We start from the raw sequence: 25,496 nt of genomic DNA on the forward strand, positions 1-25,496 counted from the left end.
CAACCACTCATCTCCCCATTTCTCGAATGCTCACCCTCTCCCAACTCAACCTGCCTCTCATCTAACCCAACCACTCATCTCCCCATTTCTCGAATGCTCACCCTCTCCCAAACTCAACCTGCCTCTCATCTAACCTAACCACCATCTCCCCATTCCTCATAACGCTGAACCTCTCTCAAATGCAACTTGCTATGAGCAGATTTCTACTCAAATACACAGTGAACAACTTCCACAATGGTTTCCTTTCCTTCCTTTAATCATCCTAAAGAGCTACTTTTAAATAGAATAATGAAGTTAACTGAACTAGCTACTGATAATTTTCTGTTTATATGAGTGGAAGGTTTGGAATCAGAGTTCCTAAGTAGCAAGAAGAGCAGACAAAGAACAAATGAGTTTTAAAAAACTTTTACTTAGATGTCGTTACTAAAATAAGACAACTACTTTTAGTTTACATACATATTATTTTTCTTAAAAGAGTCTGGTCACTAAATTTCCCCCCATTATTCAACCAGGCTTTAAAAGAAAGGGTTTGGTTTTAAGTAAATTGCACCTCTCCACAGAAGCAACCAAGACACTTAAAACACAAAACAGGCCGGGTACAGTGGTTCACGCCAGTAATCCCAGCACTTTGGGAGGCTGAGGCAGGCGCATCACCTGAGGTCAGGAGTTCATGATCGGCTGGCCAACATGGTGACACCTGAGGTCAGGAGTTCATGATCAGCTACCCAACATGGTGAAACCCCGTCTCTACAAAAAATACAAAAATTAGCCAGGCATGATGGCGGGTACCTGTAATCCCAGCTACTTGGGAGGCTGAAGCAGAAGAATCGCTTGAACCCAGGAGGCAGAGGTTGCAGGGAGCCAAGATCGTGTCACTGCACTCCAGCCTGGGCAATAGAGCAAGACTCCGTCTCAAAACAAAACAAAACAAAAATACAAAACAGCTTTTTCAAAGGATAGTTGGGTGCACTCAATTTAATCCAGAAAACCAACAGTTTCAAAAATAATCTGTGAATCTCTAGAAGTAACTATTTTCTTAAGTTTTAAGAAATTCATCAATAATGATACTAACAAAAATAGATCCTACTAATCTGAACGTTTTTTTAGAGTTCAAGTTTTTGCTGAATAATGTGCAATGTCAATGGATACTCATCTTTTATACTTGAAACAAAAGAAATACTTTTCAATCCAGAGGATGATACAGGCAAGAGCACTACTCTACAGCCCAAGGACACAACACGTAACTCAGGTATATTCACCTGGAAGGCCAGCCTCAGAATCTAGATACTCAATCTCACAAAGCAGGCTGCTCCTAGGTAAGCAAAGCAAAAACAAAGAGGAACCCACACTGCTACTAAACTGCTTTGTTGTTCTTATTCTTGCAATTTTGGAAGGTATGGGAGACAGGGTGCCTCAAGTGGAAGAGCAGACTTAACTATATTAAAAAGGACAAATTTAAAAGGGATGTCCCCACAATAGTTATTTAGATAACCGTTTCCCTTTAATATTTTGTTACAATCTATTTCAATTTTAAATTTTGCGCATTCAACCAGTATTGACTAGATGTCTAGATGCCAGTCAGTTCCTAAGTAAGTGATACAGACACGGACACAGTCAAGTTTCAGCTTTATATTCTGGTGGAAGTCAAATGACAAAAGCAGATTTTTTAAACACACTAAAATAATTTTTAATATGTACTATATACAAAACACACACACACACACACACACACACACACACACACACACACACACACGTTTTTGAGATGGAGTTTCACTCTTGACCCCCAGGCTGGAGGGCAGTAGCACAATCTTGACTCACGGCAACCTCCAGCTCCCAGATTCAAGCAATTCTCCTGCCTCAGCCTCTGGAGCAGCTGGGACTACAGGTGTGCGCCACTAAGCCCAGCTAATTTTGTATTTTTAGTAAAGACAGGGTTTCACCATGTTGGCCAGGCTGATCTTGAACTCCTGACCTCAGATGATCTGCCCACCTCCACCTCCCAAAGTGTTGGGATTACAGGCGGCAGCCACGGGGCCTGGCTGCAGGCCGTAGAGCCCTTATTTTAAAAATCACTGACCTTGAACTCTAAACTTGATACTTTGTAGATATGAAACTTCGTGTGACTTCTTTCTGAAATCAACATTCAGCCAATTAAAACCAAATATGGATATGACTCATGTTCATACTTTCCTAATCGGTTTCCATCTTCTAAATGAGCTTGCCACACTATTAAGGAAAAACACTTTCTTTTTAAAATTTTTTAGATCCTTAAAAAATAACTGATTTCCATTTTGTTGCCTCAACCAACGAACTAACTTGGTATTTACATGACAAACCCACCTTTTTTCATTTAAATATGTAAACACCTTCAGCTGGGCAACAAATCAAAAGAAGAGGATCATGTTACAAGCATGTACAGGATCTATTGAAAGATGAACACCCCTGAGCAGGCAGTTACTCGGTACCAGCCCTGTGCCAAGCACTGTGGTAAGAGGAACACGGACGTCTGAGACAGTCTAATGTCAAGCAGCCCTAAGAATAAAAAGGGAAGTAAAAAAATTAATAGAAAGCTAAAAGCAAATCAGGACCCACAAATGCATTTTGGAGAATCTTTTAACTAAGAACTTATGGCAGGGCTATTTTTCCATAGAGGTCAAAGAACATATGGCAAGTCCATTTAAATAAAAATTCTGGACTGGGCACAGCGGCTCACGCCTGTAATTCCAGCACTTTGGGAAGCCAAGGTGGGCAGATCACTTGAGATCAGCAGTTTGAGACCAGCCTGGCCAACATGGCAAAAACTCGTCTCTACTAAAAATACAAAAATTAGCTGGGTGTGGTGGTGCACACCTGTAATCCCAGCTACTTGGGAGGCTGAGGCAGGAGAATCGCTTGAACTTGGAGGTGGAGGCTGTAGCAGGCAGAGCTTGAGCCACTGCAACTCGACTCTGGCCTGGGCAACAAAGCGAGACTCTGTCTCAGAAAATAAATAAATAAATAAATAAATAATTCTGTCTGCCAAGGGAGCTAACTTTATCATTAGAGGCCTGAGTTTCCTGACAGATTGCCTTAATAAGTAAAGCAATACTAGTGGCGTGGCATCAAGGGTTTTCCATGGTAAGCTGGCAACACTGAAGACCAAAGCCTGGCCTAGAAAGCTGCTTAACTTAAATAAGATACCGATGACCCTTGGACAACACGAGTTTGAACTGCACAGGCCCATTTACACATGAACTCTTTTCAACTGAAGGCGAATCAAAAATGCAGTACTCACAGCACGCGAAAGCACAGCGTCTGTGGAGGGCCGGCCGTGGGACCTCAGTATGCACAGATGTGGGTGTGCGCGGACGGTCTGGAAACTGATCCCCATGCTCTCCGAGGGATGATGCACACTATTCATTATATCTGTTTTATTTGTGTTGCATGCCTCAATGGGGAGACAGAACATCTGATGAAACAGGTGTATAAAGAACTACAGGTTCTTATTTCACTTGGAAACAGCCTTGAATGACGGTTTCTCCTAAATCATTTCAGGCACATGTACAAATACATAGAAAAGTGATCTGTCCATTGTAAAGGTTTATCCAGCTCATTTATAATTTTTATACAGGTTTTATTTCTGTATTACATTAAGCACCACATAATGTATGTAGAAATACTTGTAGGTTGTAGGGCATTATAAAAATGCTTGTCGCTATCACTGTCATCACCGTCATCATCATCATCACCATTATCCTTACCCGCTGGTCCTCCTTTATGAGAATTTGTGAGGACTGACAACCCTGGAACCTCTAGAACAGAAGATCTCAAAACCAGAGTTCCCAGAAGACTCACAGTGCATGAACACAGGTTCGGCACTTCACTGAGCCCCTTGGTATTGAATCAAATCACTGTCTCTCTGAAGAAAGAATATACAGCTTTCAACAGATTCTCAAAGTTTCTGTGATGCCAAAACCATTAAGAACCACTGTTTTGGAGGGCTACAAATAGGTGTCCAGGGTGGCAGAAAAGAAGCTTCGCTCAACCTTCACAACTACAATGACCGTATGTTACAACCTATTTGCTCACAGAACAAATGAGGGCTACTTACTGCTCTATCAGCCACTGTGCTTGGAAGAGGGTAGAAAGATGATTACCCTGGACTCTATCCTTCAGTTCATGGAGACAGGTTTAAGTCACAGACAGGCCTCACTCTGAGTCATACACTACAACAGAGGAACATACAGGAAGTGCCCCCGCAGCGAGGAGAAGCAAACGCTCCCTGGCTCTAAGGAAAGGTTTCCCCGGAGACCCCACGATGGCTTACCAGGCCAGCCTAACCATTATGCACTGAGTGCCTGTTATATAAATCAAGCATTGAAAGACTTAGGATGCACCCACAAAGAGCTGACAAGCTAGAGGAAAGGTGCACGTAAATAAACAATTATACTAGAGTCATACTGCAGTAATATTTTTAAGTACATAAAAGATAAGAAATAGCTCCATGTAATGAAGAGGGCTGTCAAGAAAGCTTTATTAAGCAGAGTTATCAGATAATACGAGCTGACCACTGTATACCCAAAGGCAGGGAGACAGAAAACGGCGAGGCACAGAGGGGTAGAAGGCTGCACAGGACAGGGGCTGAGGCACCAGGGCTGCACAGGAGCCAATGAGGGAGGCACAGGTGATGTTAAATGGGAGAGCAGGGAGGCCTGTTAGGGCAATGCGGCTCTGCCAAGGAGAGACTGGACCCTGTGCGATGGGAGACAGTGAAACGGGTTAAGGAGGATTCTGTGACAGATGGAACACCTCAGCTCAAGAATCATGTCTGTATTATCAGAAGGCCTTCTAATGCATCACACCATAAACTACATCAACTTGCATGCACTACTTTCCTTAAAAATTCAACAGAATATTTCAAAATTCAATGGCACAAAGTCGATGTGCATCATAATTTCCATCATTTGTCTTTTCATAATTTGGCACAGACATGAACTACATGAGCAGAGTATGACACCACCTAACTCTACTCAGTCATTACTGTGACAATCTAATGAGACAGTCTATGGAAAGAGCATAAAATAGGGCCTGTACACGGCAAGTACTCACTAAACATTAACTATAATTACATGCTGATGATGATTAAGAAGAAAAAGCTTACCAGTGATAAGAATATGGTTAAATTATCACAAACTAGAAAGCAGTCTTCAGAAACTACGTAAATAGCTGAGTAACTTTTATTTAAAAAAAACAAACAAAAACCAATTGGTTTAAAACTAAAAAGACTGTATTAGTAGACTCTCCCCAACATGAAAGGAGTAAGACATTCTAAAGAATCTCATTCAACAGGTTGAACCACTTGGAGACCTAGCAATGCACCGAGTTCAACATGGTATCAGATATTTGAAGGAGATATGGTATCGTTGAACTGGCAAGGCAAGTTAATTGATAAGACTGGCCCTTGAAGTATATACGTGAATAGTTTCCTAGACTTACTGTCACTGCTGTGAAACTGGAGAACTGCCAATTCAACAAGTACAGGCATGTGCCCTTGAACGGCAATCTTTCCAAGTCCATTTATTCCCAGTAACAAAGGCAGAAAAGACTGTGCTTTGTGGCACTATGTCTTGTATGGTGAGCGTGCACTATTTATAAGCAGCATGGTCTGCTGTTTAAAAAAAAAAAAAAAAATGCCAGGAAGGCAACTGCAAAATAACAGTACACAAAACACACACTAATAAATAAAAACGTGACAAACCCAGCCCTACGAACTAAAATAATCCAAAAAGTAAACACACTGGGAACTAAATGGTAAGAAAATCTCCAACGTTTAAACTAACAGCTAAAGCTTACAATCTTTTCAATTTTCATAGTTGTACGAGGTAGGTAATTGGAAAGAACAGACCATGTATTAAGTGAACATTAAACCTCCACACACACAGGTCACTCAACAAATTACGAACACCCAATCCTTAAACATCCTTAGGACACAAAACAGCTCCCTGGCAAGGGGGACGGTGAGTAAGCTTGCTCTGGCTTTCTCGCCCCATACCAGATGGCCAGGGGGACAGCTGCTGACGCCAAAGCACCAAGGAGGACAAGGCAAAGGAACGATGGCCTCACGTAACTCGATGCAGAGGGAGGTACAAATCAGGTTAGCTTCGGCTGTGCAGGCGTGAAAGCTGGGACCCTAACCACCATCTTAGACATGGTTTCCACGAGAAAAGCCTTCCAACAACTAACGTCCTGTCCAGTTCAGATGGGCAGCATTTTTACCGATGAAATCACACTTTTACAATTGCAAACACAAATATGACACTTGTCCGTCTCTTCAATGGCCAGTGAGACAAGGGAAGCTACCTGCACTCAGCTGGATTCACCCACGCCTTCACTGGCATGATCTTGACTTGCTGAATGCCACCGCGGCGGAATTCAAACTCCTGTCCTCCTAATCGTGCTAAATAGCAATATGTCATTCAGAGTAAAAATGCTGGGAGATTCTTACATTCAAGACTCCTTCAGGACCACGCACCAAATCTAGGATTCAAGTCTGCACCCCAGCCTAATCCAGCTTAGCACAGAAACCCACGTAACTAGTCGTTTTTGAACAGGCTCCCTTACAGCATCTGGAGATCATTCTTGAAAGAGTAAAAGGAGTAAAATGTGGTTCTGGCACTTAGCACCCAAGAAGTCTTGGGCAAGTTACTTAACCTCTCATTCACGTTTCATCCTGTAACGTGGGGATAACAGAGTCCACCCGGTGGTTGTGAGAATTAAACGGATTGGCACACACAGGATGCTGGGCCCAGTACCCAGCTGTGACACTCAGTGTCGTGGTTATTACTACACTGATGCTCACCACCAGTGTCATTACCACTGACAGCATGAGGACAAAGCCGGCCTGTTTGACGTACGCTGTTTCCACCCCACACCTCCGGGTCCTGGCCCCTGCACACTCTGAGAATTACATCACAGCACCGCAAGCGTCACCGCGTGCTGCCCCACAAGGTGGGATGGCCCTGAATCACGGTCCCCCGAGTTTCCCATCCCAAAACCTCTCCAGACTAGACCTGTTCAGTCAGTAAAGCATCAACGTGTTACACATCATACAAATAACTAAAGAAAAGCTGAGTCTCTGTTTTGTTTAGTAAGAAAATGGAACTTCCTTAGGGTTTCGACTAGATCCTATTTTCACCTTAACATCTTCCTGCTTCAAAGAAGGACCCTTCCCCTGGCAGAAATTATTACCGTGCCCTGCTTGACTCAGAACCACACACACACACACACACACACGATTTTGATCCCAGAATGCAGCAACAGCACACTGTGGTACCATCACTTCTGCCAAAACACAACTTCCAGTCTCCCTGTGGCTGGGAAATGAGTTTCTTTTCTCTTAAGCTTTCCTAGGAGGAGAACAAAAAGAGCCAAGAGGACAGCAGCTGCTGCCACTTCAGGGAGGAGCCAGCAACACAAAAGCCCTTTCACCAGCACATTTTTTAACTCTCTGCTGGGCCTCCCACCAGTCTCTAATCAAGTTCCTGCTGCCAGGAATTCCAGCCCCAGCTCTCACAGGGCATCAGGTCCCACCACAGCAGGCCAGGCTTCCAGCAGCCACCCAGCTCTCAGCCACTTGTAGCCCCTTCAGTCAGGATCCGGGGCCCATCAGCCACCTCCTCACTCCATCTCCTGTCACAGGAGGACGTGCAGCAGGAGCAGGGGTCCCAGGGTGTATGTAAAATATCCTACTTCATAAGAGGAAAAGGGTTTCTAACTTGAATGAATAATAAATAGCTGAAATATTCAGAGTTCTGCAGAACCAGACAGAAGCTCCAGAAACATTTTCCCTGACTGAGGTCAACAATCAGGTTAGCCTGGGCCGGGATTCCCTTCCGTTCCCACTGTAGAAATGCACTCACCTTGTGCTCACCTAAGTGGGGAGGCCGGAGCCGACCTCCACACAGGTGACACAGAGACAAGGCCAGGAGCCGACCTCCACACAGGTGACAGAGACGAGGCCAGGAGCCGACCTCCACACAGGTGACAGAGAGACGAGGCCAGGAGCCGACCTCCACACAGGTGACAGAGAGACGAGGCCAGGAGCCGACCTCCACACAGGTGACAGAGACGAGGCCAGGAGCCGACCTGCACACAGGTGACACAGAGACGAGGCCAGGAGCCGACCTCCACACAGGTGACAAGAGACGAGGCCAGGAGCCGACCTCCACACAGGTGACACAGAGATGAGGCCAGGAGCCGACCTGCACACAGGTGACACAGAGACGAGGCCAGGAGCCGACCTGCACACAGGTGACACAGAGACGAGGCCAGGAGCCACCTGCACACAGGTGACACAGAGACGAGGCCAGGAGCCGACCTGCACACAGGTGACACAGAGACGAGGCCAGGAGCCGACCTCCACACAGGTGACACAGAGACGAGGCCAGGAGCCGACCTCCACACTGGTGACAGAGACGAGGCCAGGAGCCAACCTCCACACAGGTGACACAGAGATGGTGCTCCAACACTCTCCATCATGTGAATGCAGCCCTTTTCTCTTAAGAAAAATGTCCTCATTTCCCTTCCCGTATTTCATAAATGCTGACTTGACTTGTGACAACGGCTGCACTTCCATATTAATTCATTCCCAGTCTTTTCATCAAAACGTAAATTTCAATCCTGAAACCAGGATTGGGATGCTAAAAGCAACACAGCAGTAATATGTTTAGAAATCTGCTCTTATCTTAATGAAAAACATGGTCTCCCCAAATAAGTAGAGTCAGAAGGGGAAACACTTGTCCTGGGCTGCTTTGTATACTAACATAACAGCCAAAAACAGAACCAAACTACTCCAGACTGAAGGTCAAACACCTTCCAGGGCATCCTGTACGCAATACACACATCAGGGAACAGACCTCAACCCAACACTGCTTCAATACCGACTTCTATTCACAATTTCTACAAAATCTTCTGGCCAGGCATTTTTCTAGACTTTATCTTAGTTTTAAAAGGGAACAAAAAGCTGCAGCATTTCATTGGTGCTCAAGTAATAATTAACTTGGTTAGTACCCATCAGCTAAGAACACTATACCAAATTTATTCCACACACCCACAGGAGGGATGCTCCAGATTTTATTCTGCTTTAATTACAGGAAAACCTGTTGAAACTTAGAACAAAGCAACAGAGAATGGATCTGAAGTAGAAGAGGGGGCTGGATGCTGAGAAGCATGTCAGGCAGACCAAACCCTGAATGTGGGATTACACATGCTTCAAAGATCTTTACTCCCCTAAACATCTTTGTTAAATCTACTTTATAATCCTCACTGTAGACCTTATGGATAGCAATCTAAGGAGGAGAATCCTAATTAGAGCTCTGGAAACTGGCTCTCTAAGGAGACCGACTTTCCAAATAATTTTTCACATGGCCCTCCTCTCCCCTTCCAAACCTCACATGGAAGGGCAGTCACGTGGCATGGATCTGTCAGAACAGTTCACCAACATCCAGAGGCCTCTCCAGGAAGGGCAGATGATACCGCGAGGCCTGCAGGAGTCCGCGCCTGCCATCCCCACACTGACACTACGCTTTCTCTCGCTGCAAAGCCGTTTGTGGAACATGTACAAAACACAGAGCTAACAACACAGAGCTAACAGGACTGTCCATTTGGTGACAGATTTTTAGGTAGTCCATAGAATTTCTACTTCTACAAAAACAGAAAACTACTTTTCAGAGGATGTTTCCAATCTAAGCAGATTTAAAGAGAAGAAAAGGAAAGATCTTAAATAGAACTTCATTCAGCTTGCTGGATAGGTTCTCCGTTCTGTGAAAAGTACATAAATGATACACATATTTGACTAGGTTGAAATAGGTAAAATATGACAAAAATTTGGTTATAATACTCAACCAACACTAGTAGCTTTAAGTCAAAGACAAGAAGCAAACAGTTATGTGGACAGGTTGTTGGTCCCCAGGGCCACAGCACTCCTGCACAGGCTCATGTTAATTAGCGCAATATTAAATGCACCAGAGTTAGGCAAAGAAGACCTGGCGGACATGGGCAATGGGCAGGGAGTGAAGTTCCAGCAAGCGCCAGCCTGGCCTGGGCCGGGTGCACGCCAAGGCACACTGAACTGTAGTGCAGTCTCCGGCGGCCCCCACGGGTGTTCCCCAACTGCCCCCCATCTCTTCACCTGACACGCATCTTTCCACACTTCCTTCATGCCCTAGAAATTAGTTAAGACACACTCCAAGTGAATAATTAGCATGCCTAATTTTAGCCAACAAAATATACTGATTTTTCCTAAAGGAGTTTCTACACTGTGATACCAATTGTCCTGCCGGGAATCTCTGAAGAAATAACCTGGGCTGATAATTCTTCTGCCAAAAAAATGTATCTTGTAATGAATATGAGGTCCAATGTGTAAATATTATTCCATCACTTTTATTCATTTCCAAAAGCATATAAACATAAGTCTACTGTACACTACTTTCTCTGTAAAGCAAGGACCACAGAATAAATGACCTACAAATTTCCAGCTTCTCTCTCACCTTTAAATCTCAATATTTACACAAATGTGTAACAGTTTCTTACATACTTACCAACCCCACTGCCCACAATCCCAACACCTCCCCGCCCTCCCACTAAATTACTACCGGAAAAGACTGGCACTGCCCTTTCTGGAAAATACCATAAACCTATTCTGGGACACCACCTCGTCTGGCTGGTTGTTTCCTTATTTTTCTTTTCTTGGTAGTAAAAATATCCCAATGTCTTAAATGTATAGGGGAAAAATACTAGTTTCGAAATGATTCCTTAAAAAGCAACAATAAAAATACTCTTCTTCACTTGAAAGAATAAACCCAAAAGGCAGTGTTCATACAAAGTCATGAAGAGAATTTAAATTAAGGTTTTGGTTCCATTTTCTGTCTCAACTTTAACTTTTAACAGTTTATAGGCTTTTGAAACCTACTTTGGAGAAGAAAAAAAAGTAGAAATAACTGTTCTTTAAAAATTTTACAAAACAGTTTGATGCAGCTTCAGTTATTAAATTTGGGGTATTTTCCTATGTTGAAACGGTATCTGAAAATTCTAACTTATATTGGACAGATAAAATGATAAAAAAGACATTCTACTCTTCAGAGGATTATCAAATGCTGTTGCTTACGCTATTTTCTCTTGAAATATGGGTATTTTAAAGAGTGATACACAGTCTGCAGACTTAATACATAGGCCATATGCTAGTGGCACATAACTAACAGAAAAAGAATTCCTTGCATTAATAGAAGCACAAAAAATATATTACAACTTCCAAAATAACTTCTTTTTTTTTTTTTTTTTTTTGAGACAGTCTGGCTCTGTTGCCCAGGCTGGAGCGCAACAGCACAATCACAGCTCACTCCAGCCTTGACCTCCTGGACTCAAGCCATCCTCCCACCTCAGCCTCCCAAGTAGCTGGGACTACAGGTGTACCACCAGCCCAGCTTTTTTTTTTTTTTTTTTTTGGTAGACACGAGGTTTTGCTATTACCCAGGCTGGTCTTGAACTCTTGGCCTCAAGCAATCCTCCCACCTGTGCCTCCCAAAGTGCTGTGAATACAGGCCGTGAGCCATTGCACCCAGCCCAAAATAATGTACTTCTAAACAGCAGTTACATTTTTCACGTGCTACACACCTATTAGATGTGGGCATGGATCCCAGGGCGGGTGTTGACTGAAGACTTCTGTATTTTTGTGTGTGTGGTATTACTGAATATATAAAGTTTAAAGGTAATTTTTAAAAGGGCCCTTTTAAAATGCACAGATTTATAAAGTACACATGGGTGAGATTAGTAAACAAATTGAGCCCCACCTATTGCTGATGACTGCTATGATCACCCTTCTATTTCCACTATCATTCTCAGAGGGCAGGACATGAAAAGCCAACACATCCACTCATGCAGTCTTTTAACGCTGACTGAACAGCTTCTATGTGCCAGGCACTTTTTGCTAGGTGCTGAAGACAGAAGATGCAGGGGCTAAAAGCCTGCCCTGAAAGGCTCACACTCTACCCGGACATATTGACATATAACTACAATATCTGTGCAGCAAGACTGAGGTACGTACAAAGTGCAACACATGCACATTCTAGCTTGGACTGCGCCTTGGAGGTCCCGGTTTCAGAACCTTCAGTATTACAACAAAGCACTGCTACCATGAATAAACCTACTACATGTCAGGGGTTTCCCCATGTTATTTCACTTTACCTTCACTTACACCTTCCAGTAATTCTAAGCGTCCCCATGTAGTAGAGGAAAAAGTTAGTTCTAAGAAGTCATTTGCTTGTCCAAGATCACCAATTACCAACTAGAAGAGCCAGGATTCCAAGCAGGTCTTTTCAGTTCAGCATGCCACTACCCTGCCTCTGCCTCTCAACCAAAACCTAGACGAGGTACTACGTGAAGACCACATTAGAGAAGTTTTGGCACATAATCTCTGCGTGCACTGGATAACTTCGCAGGTGTGCAACAACCTCTGAATGGCATGCCAGATGGTAGCAGTAGTTGTTCTAAGTATGAGCCTGCAAATATAGTGACTGAAAAAAGTTGGAAAGGCTTCTCAAAGTTAGAACAAAACCATAATGATGCTTTTGATAATAGAGTACAAATTTGGAGATCAGTATCAGTGGTAACAATTTCAACGTATCCCTGGTCTTTTACTCACTTTACGCCACTTAAATCATTCAGGCCCTTTTGTTTCCATCTTGATGGCTTACTACGAATAAACACACCTACATACAGCAGCCGGGCCAAAAAAAAATTCACACACACTTCTATACCGAGCCCAAAGAGCAACCGGGAATTTTAAAGAAGCTGCCACAGGGCAGATGGTTTAAAAAAAAAAATGGAAGAGGGCATCAAATGAGGGCAATAAAAACATATTTACCTGTCTCTTCACCTATTCTGAAAACACCAACGCCAGAACCATCTCTGATGGAGTATCGGATCTCCCCATCTCTTCCGGCGTCCTCATCATGAGCCGACACTGTCATTACCAATGAACCAATAGGCACATCTTCTTTCACTGTCCCCTTTTCCACAAAGCTGGAAAACACGGGTGGGTGCAAGTTCTCATTCACATCAACCACCTCAACTTCAACATAGCAGGTAGAGGACAGAGAAACTGGCTTTCCCTTGTCTTTGGCCCTCACAGTGAGATTATACACTTGCTTCTTCTCAAAGTCCAACTGCTGGACGATTCTAACTGCTCCACTGAGTTTATCCACATCAAAGTTTCCTTCTCCGTGGTCCATAAGGCTGTATCTCACTTGACCAGACTGACCTAAATCAGGATCGTGCGCTTCTAACCACATGATGACGGTTCCTTCTGGAAGATCCTCTCGGACTTTCACACGATAATTAGGTGGAATAAATTTAGGTGGGTTGTCATTAACATCTTCTAGTGATACTTTCAAAACGACAGTGGAGAACAGCTGAGGCTCTTCTCTGGCTTGGTCCCTGGCTTCAATCTTCAAGTAGTGTTCATGCTGCAGCTCTCGATCCAGAGGGCGCGCAATTTTAACAACACCCGTCACACTGTCAATTGAAAATGTATCTGTGTCTGTAAGAATCGAGTATGTCACGTGTCCGTTGGGCCCTAGGTCTTTATCTGTGGCTTCAACCTGGATGATTTCACTATGTACCTCCTTGTCTTCACTCACTTCCACAAAATAGCTCTCCTGTAAAAACTCGGGTGGATTATCATTGGCATCAACAACCACGACATGTAGAAGACGCCATGCAGCTTTCTGGGGTATCCCAAGGTCATAGACGGTAATATTCAAGGTGTATTTGTCTGTTGTTTCACGGTCAAGAGGAGATAAAATTTTCAGCATTCCTGTTTCCATGTCAATCACGAAGCAACTATCCTCATTTCCTCCAGAAATAGCATAGACCAGTTTTCCATTGAAGCCAGTGTCAAGGTCAGTGGAATTCATGAAAATTACACTGGAACCCACAGGCTGGTTTTCCTTTACCTGAATACCAGTCGGAAGAGTGCTTCTAAACTGTGGTATGTGAGCATTGACAGAGTGAGAATCAAAGAAAATATCCTCCACCTCTCCCTGGTTGTGTAATTTATTTGCCTGCAGAAGCTTCTCTGCCAGCATTTTGGCAACACCAGTCTCTTCACACTGCAAGTTTACCAGCTTGCGACTGGCAGCCACTGTTATGTTGATATATAACGGTGTGGCAAAATTTTCTCCATCTGTAGCTGTGATTCTCAGACTGTGAAAAGACATCTTTGCAGCTAAGCCATCCATTAGCGACTGCTTTAATGACAATACCCCAGCGTTGGGGTTTAAACTAAACAAATCCAGTTCATTTCCAGCTTCAATCTGATACTGTACCAGCTGAAGTTCATCTGCATCAATAGCAGAAACAGTGGTTATTTGCTCTCCCACGCCTAGATCTCTGGGAATTGTCCCTTCACAATTTATTTTCTCAAACAAAGGTGTGTTGTCATTCAAGTTATTGAGAGTAATTGTAGCAAGGACTTCGACTTCCCGGCGGTACGGCAAGCCCCAGTCTGATGCACGAATCCTCAGAGTATAAACCCGAGGCATCAGTTCGTAGTCCAGGTTTTCTGACGTACTCACAGCACCAGTGAAATGGTCAATCGCAAATGGCACGTGATTTAAATTTGCGATACTGTATGTCACATACCCATTCTCACCCTCATCAGGGTCTACGGCACTCAAGCTCATGACAGTAGTACCAATGGGCACGTTCTCATCAAAAGCAGCTTTGTACGCTGTCTGGGTAAATTCAGGCGGATTGCTATTTGCACCTAAGACTTTCACCAAGACCTTGGTGGACACTTTTCTGTCACTTGTTGTTACTTCAAGTTCAAAATGGGCTGCCTGCTGTCTTTTAACTGGTTCTAAAATAGAAATGAGACCAGTGTTGTAATTTAAACTGAATTTAGCTTTTCCGGGTGTACTTTTAAAAACATACCTCAAATGGGAATAACCAGGAATGGCTTTTACCATGACCACAGGTGTGTTGGGAGGAGCAAATTCACTTATTTCTGCTCTGTAAACATCCTTTTCAAACTTGACTGGCCCGGCTTTGAACTGTGGAGAAGTCACGTGAATTACTTTAACAGAAGAGAACTGGGGCGGAGTTCCTTTATCTTTAGCCTGTAGTGTGAGATTGTAGCCGAAAGGATGACTGTCCCAATCAACGCCACCGATGGCTTTGACTTTATACTCCTTACTCCCTGGAAAGGACCTCACTGTTCTGAACTGCTGGAGAAGGTCGCCTGCCACGATGCTTAAAGATGCTATGTCACCATTGGCACCCTGATCGCAGTCATCCACTGTCACAATTGCATATGCTGGGTCCCTGTCCAGTTCTGACGGTGACAATGTCACTGCTGTAATCACCGGGGCACATTCATTGGCCTGTTCGACGTGCGCCGTTAGCTTGGCCATGCTGCTGATGCCACTGCTCCCATACAATTTCATTCCACGGTCCACAGCGAGGATTTCCATCTCATAGAGCTTGGTCTCTAGGTAATCAAGTCTACCAGTTAACACTATCACACCACTGGTTGGGTGAATAGCAAACATATCTGTTCGATCTTTAAAACTGTAGTAAAATTCTCCGTTGGTTCCTATGTCTGCGTCTGTGGCGCTGACTCTTGCAATACTGGTCCTTATGGCTGTGTTTTCAGGTAAAGAAACGCTGTATGAGGTGGGTGAGAATAACGGCCTCAAGTCATTTGTATCCAGCACCTGCACCCTGACCTTCGTTCGCGCCTCCACATTAGTATTTTTTTCAAGTGCTTTCACTATCAATGTGTAGTGGTCTTTCACTTCTCTATTAAGAATAGCTGTATTTCCTCCTTTGGTCCTTATTCTTAGAAAGCAAAAGTCTCCGAGAATGTACTCTTCAGCTTTGAACAGGTTTTCACTGTCTCCGGAAACAATTTTGTACCTTACTTCCCACGATGGCTGTGTAATGTAAATACCCATCTTGACAGGATGCCCCACGTAAGTCTTAGCTGCAGAGTTCTCATGCACAGTGACGTTGTACTCGAGGTGTGTAAACTGTAGAGGAGTCTGTTCAAGTCGTTGACTGCCATCACTGTCTCCAAAATGTTGGAAGAGGAGGAGGAGAAGCAGGAGCAAGGCCAAATGTCTCCCCATTGCTTAACTGTCGGGAATCTGAAACAGAAGAAACCAGAATCATTACCTTGGGGAAATAAAACAAGCGAAAGTGTGTACATTGTTTTAAACCTCTCATTTAAAAAAATATTTTCCATACACATGGAATGTAAATAAATGCAACGGTTTTGGATTTTTTCATGTTTTCCAATTAAGTATCGACATTCTTGTAACATGTCTAGAATTACTAAGCTTAACAAAAACTTTCTTTTCATTTTTGAACAAGGTCCTATCTTTCATATTTAAATGACTCAAAAATCTTCGTGAGTATCAAATGAAAGGCTACTAAGTGTAACAAGTTATATTTTTATATTTAAATCGTTAAGGCAAATATAAGCAACTGTTAAAAAGTAACGAACATTGTTTACATTTACTTACATACAACGAATTAAATGATCAAAAGCTGGCAAATGTAATGCCCCTACAGTATTGTGAGAATGCAAAGCTTCTGACAACTAATTCAGAAAAAAACAAAAACTAGCAGTGGTTTTACATGGCGCCCCATAACAACAGCTTGTAATCTCATTTCAAAATTTATCCTGAAATTATATTATTTCTGTAAGAATGGTTAAGTAGACTCCCTACATAATGTAAGGGTTTATTGTCTCACTTAGCTTTATATAACTACTTAAAAGTATTAAAATAATTATATCAAGTCTGATACTTATCACTAACATAAGCCCCAAAGAAAGGTGATTTACAAAATAAAAACCAGAATTCAGCAGCCTGATGTCAAACAGCGTTTTTCCTAAGCCAGTGAAGCAAACCTTACCAACTGTATCAATGTTTTATCACTGCTGCTGTCAACAACCAGTTGTTCACAGAATGTCTCCTATCTTCGGGGCATCGAACAACCTGTCATCCTGGGCCCCTCCATGAGAAGATGACACACACACACACAAAAGCTAAATCTTCCAAGCTAACACACGTTAAGGGTCAAATCAGTCTATTAATACATGGTGGCAGACCCTGCAGGACAGTCCCTGGGTGACTGGCGGAGGAAAGAGAGAAACTGAAGAAATGAAGAAAACATTGTCCTTAACAAATGACAAATGGGAAGGTGGGCGAAGTCCACTGGGCTGAGGTCTGGCCAGGGAAGCAGGACAGTTATTTTCAGATCAACCGTTCCCCTTTGCCAACAGATTCATCTTGTAAATCAACGCGGCTTCACAAAGGACAGCACTGTCATCTTGTAAAGTGACTCTCAAATTAATATTCACAAAATGTGAATGCTACCAGAGGTAAATGAATGGCAAACTGGAGGGTGGGTTTGACAGCCCAGTTGAAATTGGTACAACAACATTAATTTATAGTATCTTAACTTAGCTACTGCCAACTCTGCCCCATAAGTCATTGCATTAGGGGGAAAAAAAGACCTGATGTGCTTAAAGCAATTAAAGCTTAATTGATATTGAATCACGGTCAAGTTGGCCACCCTAACTTGTTCTTTAGCTATGACGCCTTCTCCTCTCCAGATAAAGTCAGAAATTAAACAGATTTTTGGCTTCCAGGAGAACAATTATCATTTAAACGAAATAAGAAAACAATTTGCTCCCAAAACTATCTCTTTAAGTATCTCCATTTAGTCAACAGTTCTAATACTCAGGGAAATTTGAATATTATAAAATAATCTTGTAATTTTATCAAAACAAATGAAAAGTTCAACCTACAGGTATGGAGGACCTTATTAGACAGAACCTTGCACGGTGTTAAGGAATAAAAGACAAAGATCCCAATCCCAAGAGATTTACAAACTAGAAATAAAAATACATATAAAGAGGCTGGGCACGGTGGCTCACACCTGTAATCCCAGCACTTTGGGAGGCCAAGGCAGGTGGATCCCTTGAGCTCAGGAGTTCAAGACTAGCCTGGCCAACATGGTGAAACCCCATCTCTACTAAAAATACAAAAATTAGCAGGATGTGGTGGAGCAAGCCTGTAATCTCAGTTACTCCAGAGGCTGAGGCAGGAGAATCACTGGAACCCAGGAGGCAGAGATTGCAGTGAGCCGAGATCATGCCACTGCACTCCAGCCTGGGCAAAAGAGCTAGAATCTGTCTCAAAAACAAAAAAACAAAACCAAAAACACTTGGATGATGTTTAGCAAGCAGTGTCTTTTGTTTTAGAAGTCACATTATGTTTTAGGAGACATTTTTACCATCATCCACTGTACAACAAAATATTATACCAGGACTCTACTGCAAGCACTAGAAGTATTTTGCTTAATTCTACATATAAAGTTACCATGCAGCCATTAAAAGGTAAGATAGCACTCTGTATGTTGACATATGTCTAGCTATATTAACTGGAAAAACTAAGCTGATCCTATTTATGTTTATTTAAAAAAGAGGAGAAGAGGGGCAGATAAAATGTACCCACGGATATACTTAGAAATGGACCGAAAAGTCCAGGCAGACAAGCAACTGTTAACAGTGGTAACTTCTGGAGAACCGGTAGAGAAACAGGTAGCTGAGGGAATGATTACTGTGGCATTTTTCTCTACTATGGTTTTTTTTAGCACGAGTATGTGTTACCTTTATCATCTACTCACCCCTTTCATTAATTATTTAATTCCTTTTACATAAGTTTAATGAGCATCAACTATGTATCAGGTGCAGTTCTAGATGCTGGGGATTCAAAAGTGAACTAAATTACCAACAAGTCCTGATGGAAGATACATTTCCTGGCCAGACACAGACAGACAGACAGACAAATAAACAGAGTATATCCGATGCTGATAGTTAAGTGCTAAGGAGAAAACTAAAGCAGGGCAAAGAGAGACCAGGGTCAGGAACCTGAAGGAAAAGAGGGAAACCTAAATTCAAAGGGTCAGGGCTTACACTAGTGACATGCTGGGCAACTTTTAGATTCTTTGGGGCGACGTAGAGTGTTCAATATGATTCCTGGTCCCCACCAGTTAGAAGCCTGTGGCATCCCCCTCATCACCCAGCTATGATGACTAAAGATACCTCTATCTCGAGACATTGCCAAACATCCACTAGGGCAGAAGGTCACACCCCGCAGAGAAGCACTAGATTAGGGAAGCCAGAAAGAGACCACGTGGCTGGAGCACAGTGGTTGACGGACAGCGGTAAGGCCGGGGCACATCCTGGGAGAGAACCTATCGTGAAGGGGGTTCTTTTTTAAAAAATAAACCTTATTTTAGAATGCTTCTAGATTTACAGAAAAGCTGCAAAGACAGCTTCCCCTACTGTTAACATCTCACATTAGTACATCATACTAGATACAACTAACAAACCAGTACCGACACATCACCATTAACTACAGTCCATACTTCACTCAGATTTTACGCAAGGCTTTCTCTCCATCCCAGAATCCCTTCCAAGACACCACCTTACATTCAGCTGTCATGTCTCCTAAGGCTCCTCTGGAATGTACGTTTCTCAGATTTTCCTTCTTTTAATGATCTGGACAGTTTCCAGAAGTACTAGTCAGGTATTTTGTAGGATGTCCCTCACCTGGAAGCTGCTGTTTCTCTCCTGATTAGATGGGGTTATGTTTGGGGAGAAAAGCCACAGAGGTAAAGTGTCACTCCCAGCACACCGCAGCAAGGGGTAAAATCAACACGATTTATCGATGCTGACGCTGCCCCTGACCACGTGGCTGAGGTAGTGTCTGCCAGGTGTCTTCACAGTCAGGTTACTTTCACCCCTTCCTGTACTGTATTCTCGGTAAGGAAGTCACTGCACGCAGTCCATGCTTAAGAGGTAGAGAGTTTCGCTACCCAAAATATTTAGAATTCTTCTAGAAACTGATTTGTCTATCTTCCTCCATTTATTTATTCAATTTTTTTTCTTTTTTAGACAGAGTCTCGCTCTCTCACCCAAGCTGGAGTGCAGTGGCGCGATCACGGCTCACCGAAGCTTTGAGCTTTAAGGGCCCCAGTCTCAGCCTCTTGAGTAGCTGGGACTATAGGTGTGCCTGCAGATTTAGACTGGGAATTTTACATACTCAGGGACTACAGCACGCCTGGCTCATGTCTGTATTTTTTATAGCGACGGGGTTTCACCATGTTGCCCAGGCTGGTCTCAAACACCCAGGCTCAAGCGATCCGCCCACTCGGCCTCCCGAACTGCTGGGATTACAGGTGTGAGCCACTGCATCCAGTCTGAATCTTTTTTTTTCTCAAGATCTGTATGGACTCATGGATAAAGGATGATTTTTAGGACTTTAGAGTTTAGTATAAATCAAATGAGAAGCCCCCCAGCTGATTCTGAACAGAGGAGTGCCATGGTCTCAGTAAAACGGAAAAGCCAGTGGGCAGCCAGGGCAGAAGCTGGAGGGCGACCAGAGCAGTCAGAGGCTGCAGCCACAACACAGGCGGAGCGTGTGCGGGCCAGGGCACAACGGGGGGCAGGGGCGTGTGCGGGCCAGGGCACAACGGGGGTGGGGCAGACTCAGGCGGAGCGTGTGCGGGCCAGGGCACAACGGGGGTGGGGGGCAGATTCTGAATCTATTTCAAGGTTGCCTGATGCACTGTAGTGGGGCGAGGGAGGGAAAGGAGGAGAGAGCATTACCACAGAAGATGCCAAAGGCTGCTGAGCACAGAGAACAAGGGGGCCAGGAACCAAGAGGGAGACAGAAGGAGGAGCAGCCTCGGGGAGCAGATCGGGAGGTCAGTTTTGGACAGGGTAAGACAGGAACAGCTACCGGCTATCCAAGTAAAGATTGTGAGTGGGCAGCAGATATGTGGGAGACTCCAGCCGGCAGATAGAAATTTGAGAGTTGTCTGAATATGAAAGATGGTATTTAAAACCACAGAACTGAATGAGATCACCAAGGAAGAGAGCAGGCAGAAGAAAAAAATCCAAGAGCAGAGCCCCAAGATTTGAAGGGTCCAAATGGGAGGCCCTGACAGCAGAGATGGCGGCCACTGAGAGGAAAAGGGAACCACAGCACAGTGGTGTAGTAAGAAACAGTCAGCAAATAAAGATTTTTGTAGAGCTGAAGCCCAACATTAGAACTTGGAGTTCTATATAATATAAATACTCACTAATCCAGATGGGTGCGGTGGCTCACACCTGTAATCCCAGCACTTTGGGAGGCCGAGGTGGGTGGATCACAAAGTCAAGAGATCGAGACCATCCTGGCCAACATGGTGAAACCCTGTCTCTACTAAAAATACAAAAATTAGCTGGATGTGGTGGTGTGAGCCTGTAGTCCCAGCTACTTGGGAGGCAGAGGCAGGAGAATCCCTTGAACAAGGGAGACGGAGGTTGCACTGAGCTGAGATCGCACCACTGCACTCCAGCCTAGGTGACAGAGCAAGACTCTGTCTCAAAAACAAAAAAAAATACTCGCTAATGCGCCACGCTGCTTCCCCCTGTATCCCCCCACCAGAAGGCTCTGGCACCGTTCCATCCCCTAAGACACACAGACCATGCCCAACACGTCAGATTGCTACAGCTGTTCTCTCCCCATGGTGTCCCAGGTGCTCAGTCCCACCACAGCCCCCGCCACCACCCACTCATCTCCAACTGGATTCCCAAACATGCAATTACCTTCCACATCCTACTCACCAGTTCCACAATACAGCTGGGAGGGACTTGTGGACCACATTCCTAACTGAGACCTTCGAAAACCCTGAATGTACTCTGCAAACTTGGCTAACAGAAGGCTACTGTGAGTAGAATAAATTATTAAATGAAAAAATACACTTTTTGGAAGATATTGTTAACCCTGCAGTAATGCAACCAAGAACCACGAACTCAGGTTTCACTATAAAAACCACCCTGATCAAAACAATGGCTGTGGCTCTTATGCAAAACAAACAGTAAAGCTGAAGGGGGGAAAGACTCAAAACACCATTTCATCTAAAAAGGACCTTATCGCCTACTCCTTTGCTTACGGAAATTAAACTCCCAAGACCATCTGAGCCAAGGGCTATACTTTGATTTTTAGAAGGTGATCACGCTACTTAAACTCACTGTAATTTCGGATTTCTAAAATGCATTTTCCAAAGCAAAAACAAAGAGTGTTTACTTATTTCAGCCTTGAAGGAGAAGGGCTCCCAGTCCAAAGCTTAAATATCTTTAGCATAAATCTCTGAAAATCTACAAATACGGGAGAAAAACAACTTTTCCAGTAAAAATCAGATATTAATATCTTCGTATTTCTTCATCAGGGAGACCTTCATGTAAAATGCTTCAATCAATTACCGTGACTGCACATTCTTCACAAAACAGAACACAGCCCCTGTGCTGAAAACATAACTGCATATATTCAAGTGTTTAGATGACCTCAAGCTCAAGTCTTTGAAGGGTTTCAAACGCCACAGAGACACATTAGGTGAGACACAGCATCACACAATGCATCAATTCTGTTAAACGCTGCACATTTATTACTGAGAGGTCACAATTCTTACAAGCACAAGTAGTCATTCTAGCCTTTATGGAACAGGACAACATTATTAAACTTTTCATTCCACATGTTATGATAAAAACACAAAATTATTAAGTTGAGAACTTTGTGCTCTCCCTCACTGTGCTCTTCTCCACTCTCATTTTCTATCAACATAGTGAAAGCGTCAGTAGAATTTAACTCATGATTAAAATTTGGAATTTCGAGTTCAGTTCAGTGTCACATTTTTAAAGCACTTTTAAGAGATCTCTAAATTGCAAGCATCTTTTTTTTTCCCCCACTGAGACAGGGTCTTGCTCTGTCTTCCAGGCTGGAGAGCAGTGGCACCATCATAGCTCACTGCAGCACCAACCTTCCAGGCTCGAGGGATCCTCCCGCTTCAGCCTCCGGGGTACCTGGGCGTACCACCATGCCCAGCTAATTTTTTGTAGAGATGGGGTTTCACCATGTTGCCCAGGCTGGTCTCGAACTCCTGAGCTCAACTGATAGACCTGCCTGGACCTCCCAAAATGCTGGGATTACAGTCGTGAGCCCCTGTGCCTGGCCGGCAAACACATTTTCAAAGCAGGATCATGAAGCTGTCAAGAGATTACGAATTGTAAATGAGTTTTTTTGATTTTTGTTTGTTTGTTTTTTGTTTAAGACAGTCTTGTTCTGTCACCTAGACTGGAGCACGGTGGTGCAATCATGGCTCACTGCAACCTCCGCCTTCTGGGTTTAAGCGATTCTCGTGCCTCAGCCTCCTGAGTAGCTAGGACTACAGGCATGCGCCACCATGACCAGCTAACTTTTGTATTTCAGTAGAGACGGGGTTTCACCATGTTGGCCAGGCTAATCTCGAATTCCTGGCTGCCAGTGATCCACCCATCTCAGCCTCCCAAAGTGCTGGGATTACAGGCACGAGCCACCGCACCCAACGTAAATGGCTTTTTAAAAATACTGTATATTAAAAAAAATGTTGAATGATTTCTAAAATTTCAGACATTCCAGATAAAATTTACAACAGGAAAAAAAATTCTCGATTTTTCTAGTTCAATTATCATAGCCATGTCGGTACTTTTAAAAGCTTTCATCCTTACACTGAAATACTAATGAGTAGATCCTGTTTATTTTCTGGGTATATACTAATTCTTTTCAATCCATCTTCATATGATTTTCAGTATGAACGGAGGAAGCTGTGACCCTAGAAATTGAGCAGCAGCCTTAGGCTTGGTATGTGTCATTTAATTACTTCTGCTAACTCCATTCATATGTTATCTTTGACTGGGGCTGCAATAATCTAGTAACTCTAGCAAGACTTAATTTAAATATTGCCTTCACATGATCAACAACCGCTTCCAATTTAACCCTGAGAATGGTAAAAATAGGACATCTGCTTAACTTTCTTAAGGGCAAGAACACTTCAGGAATCTATTTGGGATTGATTAAATCATGCACATGCTGAAGCTTTCTGAAAGAGTCAGATTCTGAAGAGTCAGTGACAGTGTGGAACTACAATGACTCTTTCAGAAAACTTCAGCATGTGCATGATTTAATCAATCCCAAATAGATTCCTGAAGTGTTCTTGCCCTTAAGAAAGTTAAGCAGATGTCCTATTTTTCAAACGGCCTCTAGATAAAACCTACTTATCTACATGAACCTATAAAACATGTCTGCTGGCATTATGAAGATGACGGGTTCTAGTTGTTCCGTGCTCCGGGGAACGACAAGACAGGACAGGTAGGCAGCGGCTGTGTGTCTATTTCTGGCAGGGTGAGGCATTCCTGTGCTATTCTCTTCTTTCCCCTCTCTCTATATTCCTTATCCTCCAACCACTTTCTCCTCATCCACATTCCAGGACAAATTTTGCCCAAGGAGAAGCTCAATAAACAGATTGTTTACCTCTTGTGAGTGGAGATCACCTCATCTAATGTATTTTTCTCCACAAATAGAAGTAATTTAAACGACATCTTGGCAGAGTAGCTAATAATCAACCATGGCCACTTCTTCCACTCCCAAGTTGGTGACTTTATTTTATACGTTGAATTGGGCTCCCTGTATAATCAGATTCGGTCAACCCTTCACTAAATGACGGACCAGGAAAGTGAATGTTCTACATACAGCAAGAAAATGGAAATCTTCAGGGAGAAAAGTCCATCTTCCCTCCTCTTCTTAAAATGTTCTCTTCACCTGTTCTCTCTTCTTACACCTCAGAAGAGATGCCACCCATCCCAGTTGCAAATAAAGATACTCTGATGCCACAAAATCCTGCCTCTTCTACAGCTCCTCCCACTCCTGACACCTTGTGCAGAATCCATACACACACAGGTTCTTCCCCTACTTAAAAAACAAGCTTGGCCAGGCATGGTGGCTCACGCCTGTAATCCCAGTACTTTGGGAGGCTAAGGTGGGCAGATCATGAGGTCAAGAGATTGAGACCATCCTGGCCAACATGGCGAAACCCCGTCTCTATTAAAAATACAAAAATTAGCCGGGCGTGGTGGCATGCACCTGTAGTACCAGCTACTCAGGAGGCTGAAGCAAGAGAATCGCTTGAACCCAGGAGGCGGAGGTTGCAGGGAGCCGAGATTGCGCCACTGCACTCCAACCTGGGTGACAGAGCCAGACTCCATCTCAAAAAATAAATAAATAAATTAATTAATTAAAATAAAATAAGATAAATAAACTTCATTCAAACCTTTGCTTCTTTCAAACAAACACTCTTGTTCTTCTCTTTCTTTATACTGGCGAAGATTGCAAGAAAAGGAGTTTCACAGCACCGCCCTGGCTTCCTTAGAACTCCCTCTCCAAGGCCGGGCGCGGTGGCTCAAGCTTGTAATCTCAGCACTTTGGGAGGCTGAGGCGGGCGGATCACGAGGTCAGGAGATCGAGACCACGGTGAAACCCCGTGTCTACTAAAAATACAAAAAAATTAGTCGGGCGTAGTGGCGG

At 43.5% G+C, this 25,496-nt stretch overlaps 1 protein-coding gene across 12 annotated transcripts in view; it reads right to left on the minus strand.

The window, feature by feature from the left end:
• Positions 1-25,496, minus strand: part of FAT1 (FAT atypical cadherin 1) — a 141,172-nt gene that overhangs the window by 106,994 nt on the left and 8,682 nt on the right. For 11 of the 12 annotated variants that reach the window (XR_004031094.1, XR_004031096.1, XR_004031095.1 and 8 more), the window contains exon 2: positions 12,902-16,184. Coding sequence is in view for 9 of the 12 variants with exons in the window: in XM_030816422.1 (XP_030672282.1) it covers positions 12,902-16,166 (3,265 nt within the window). In the remaining 3 variants the exon portion in view is untranslated. Of the gene's footprint in view, positions 1-12,901; positions 16,188-24,725; positions 24,742-25,496 lie in introns of those variants that run through there. The other variant, XM_030816416.1, reaches the window with a different exon arrangement.

This window comes from Nomascus leucogenys, chromosome 7b (genome assembly GCF_006542625.1).
Source record: "Nomascus leucogenys isolate Asia chromosome 7b, Asia_NLE_v1, whole genome shotgun sequence".
In the NCBI taxonomy this organism is placed as follows: domain Eukaryota; kingdom Metazoa; phylum Chordata; class Mammalia; order Primates; family Hylobatidae; genus Nomascus; species Nomascus leucogenys.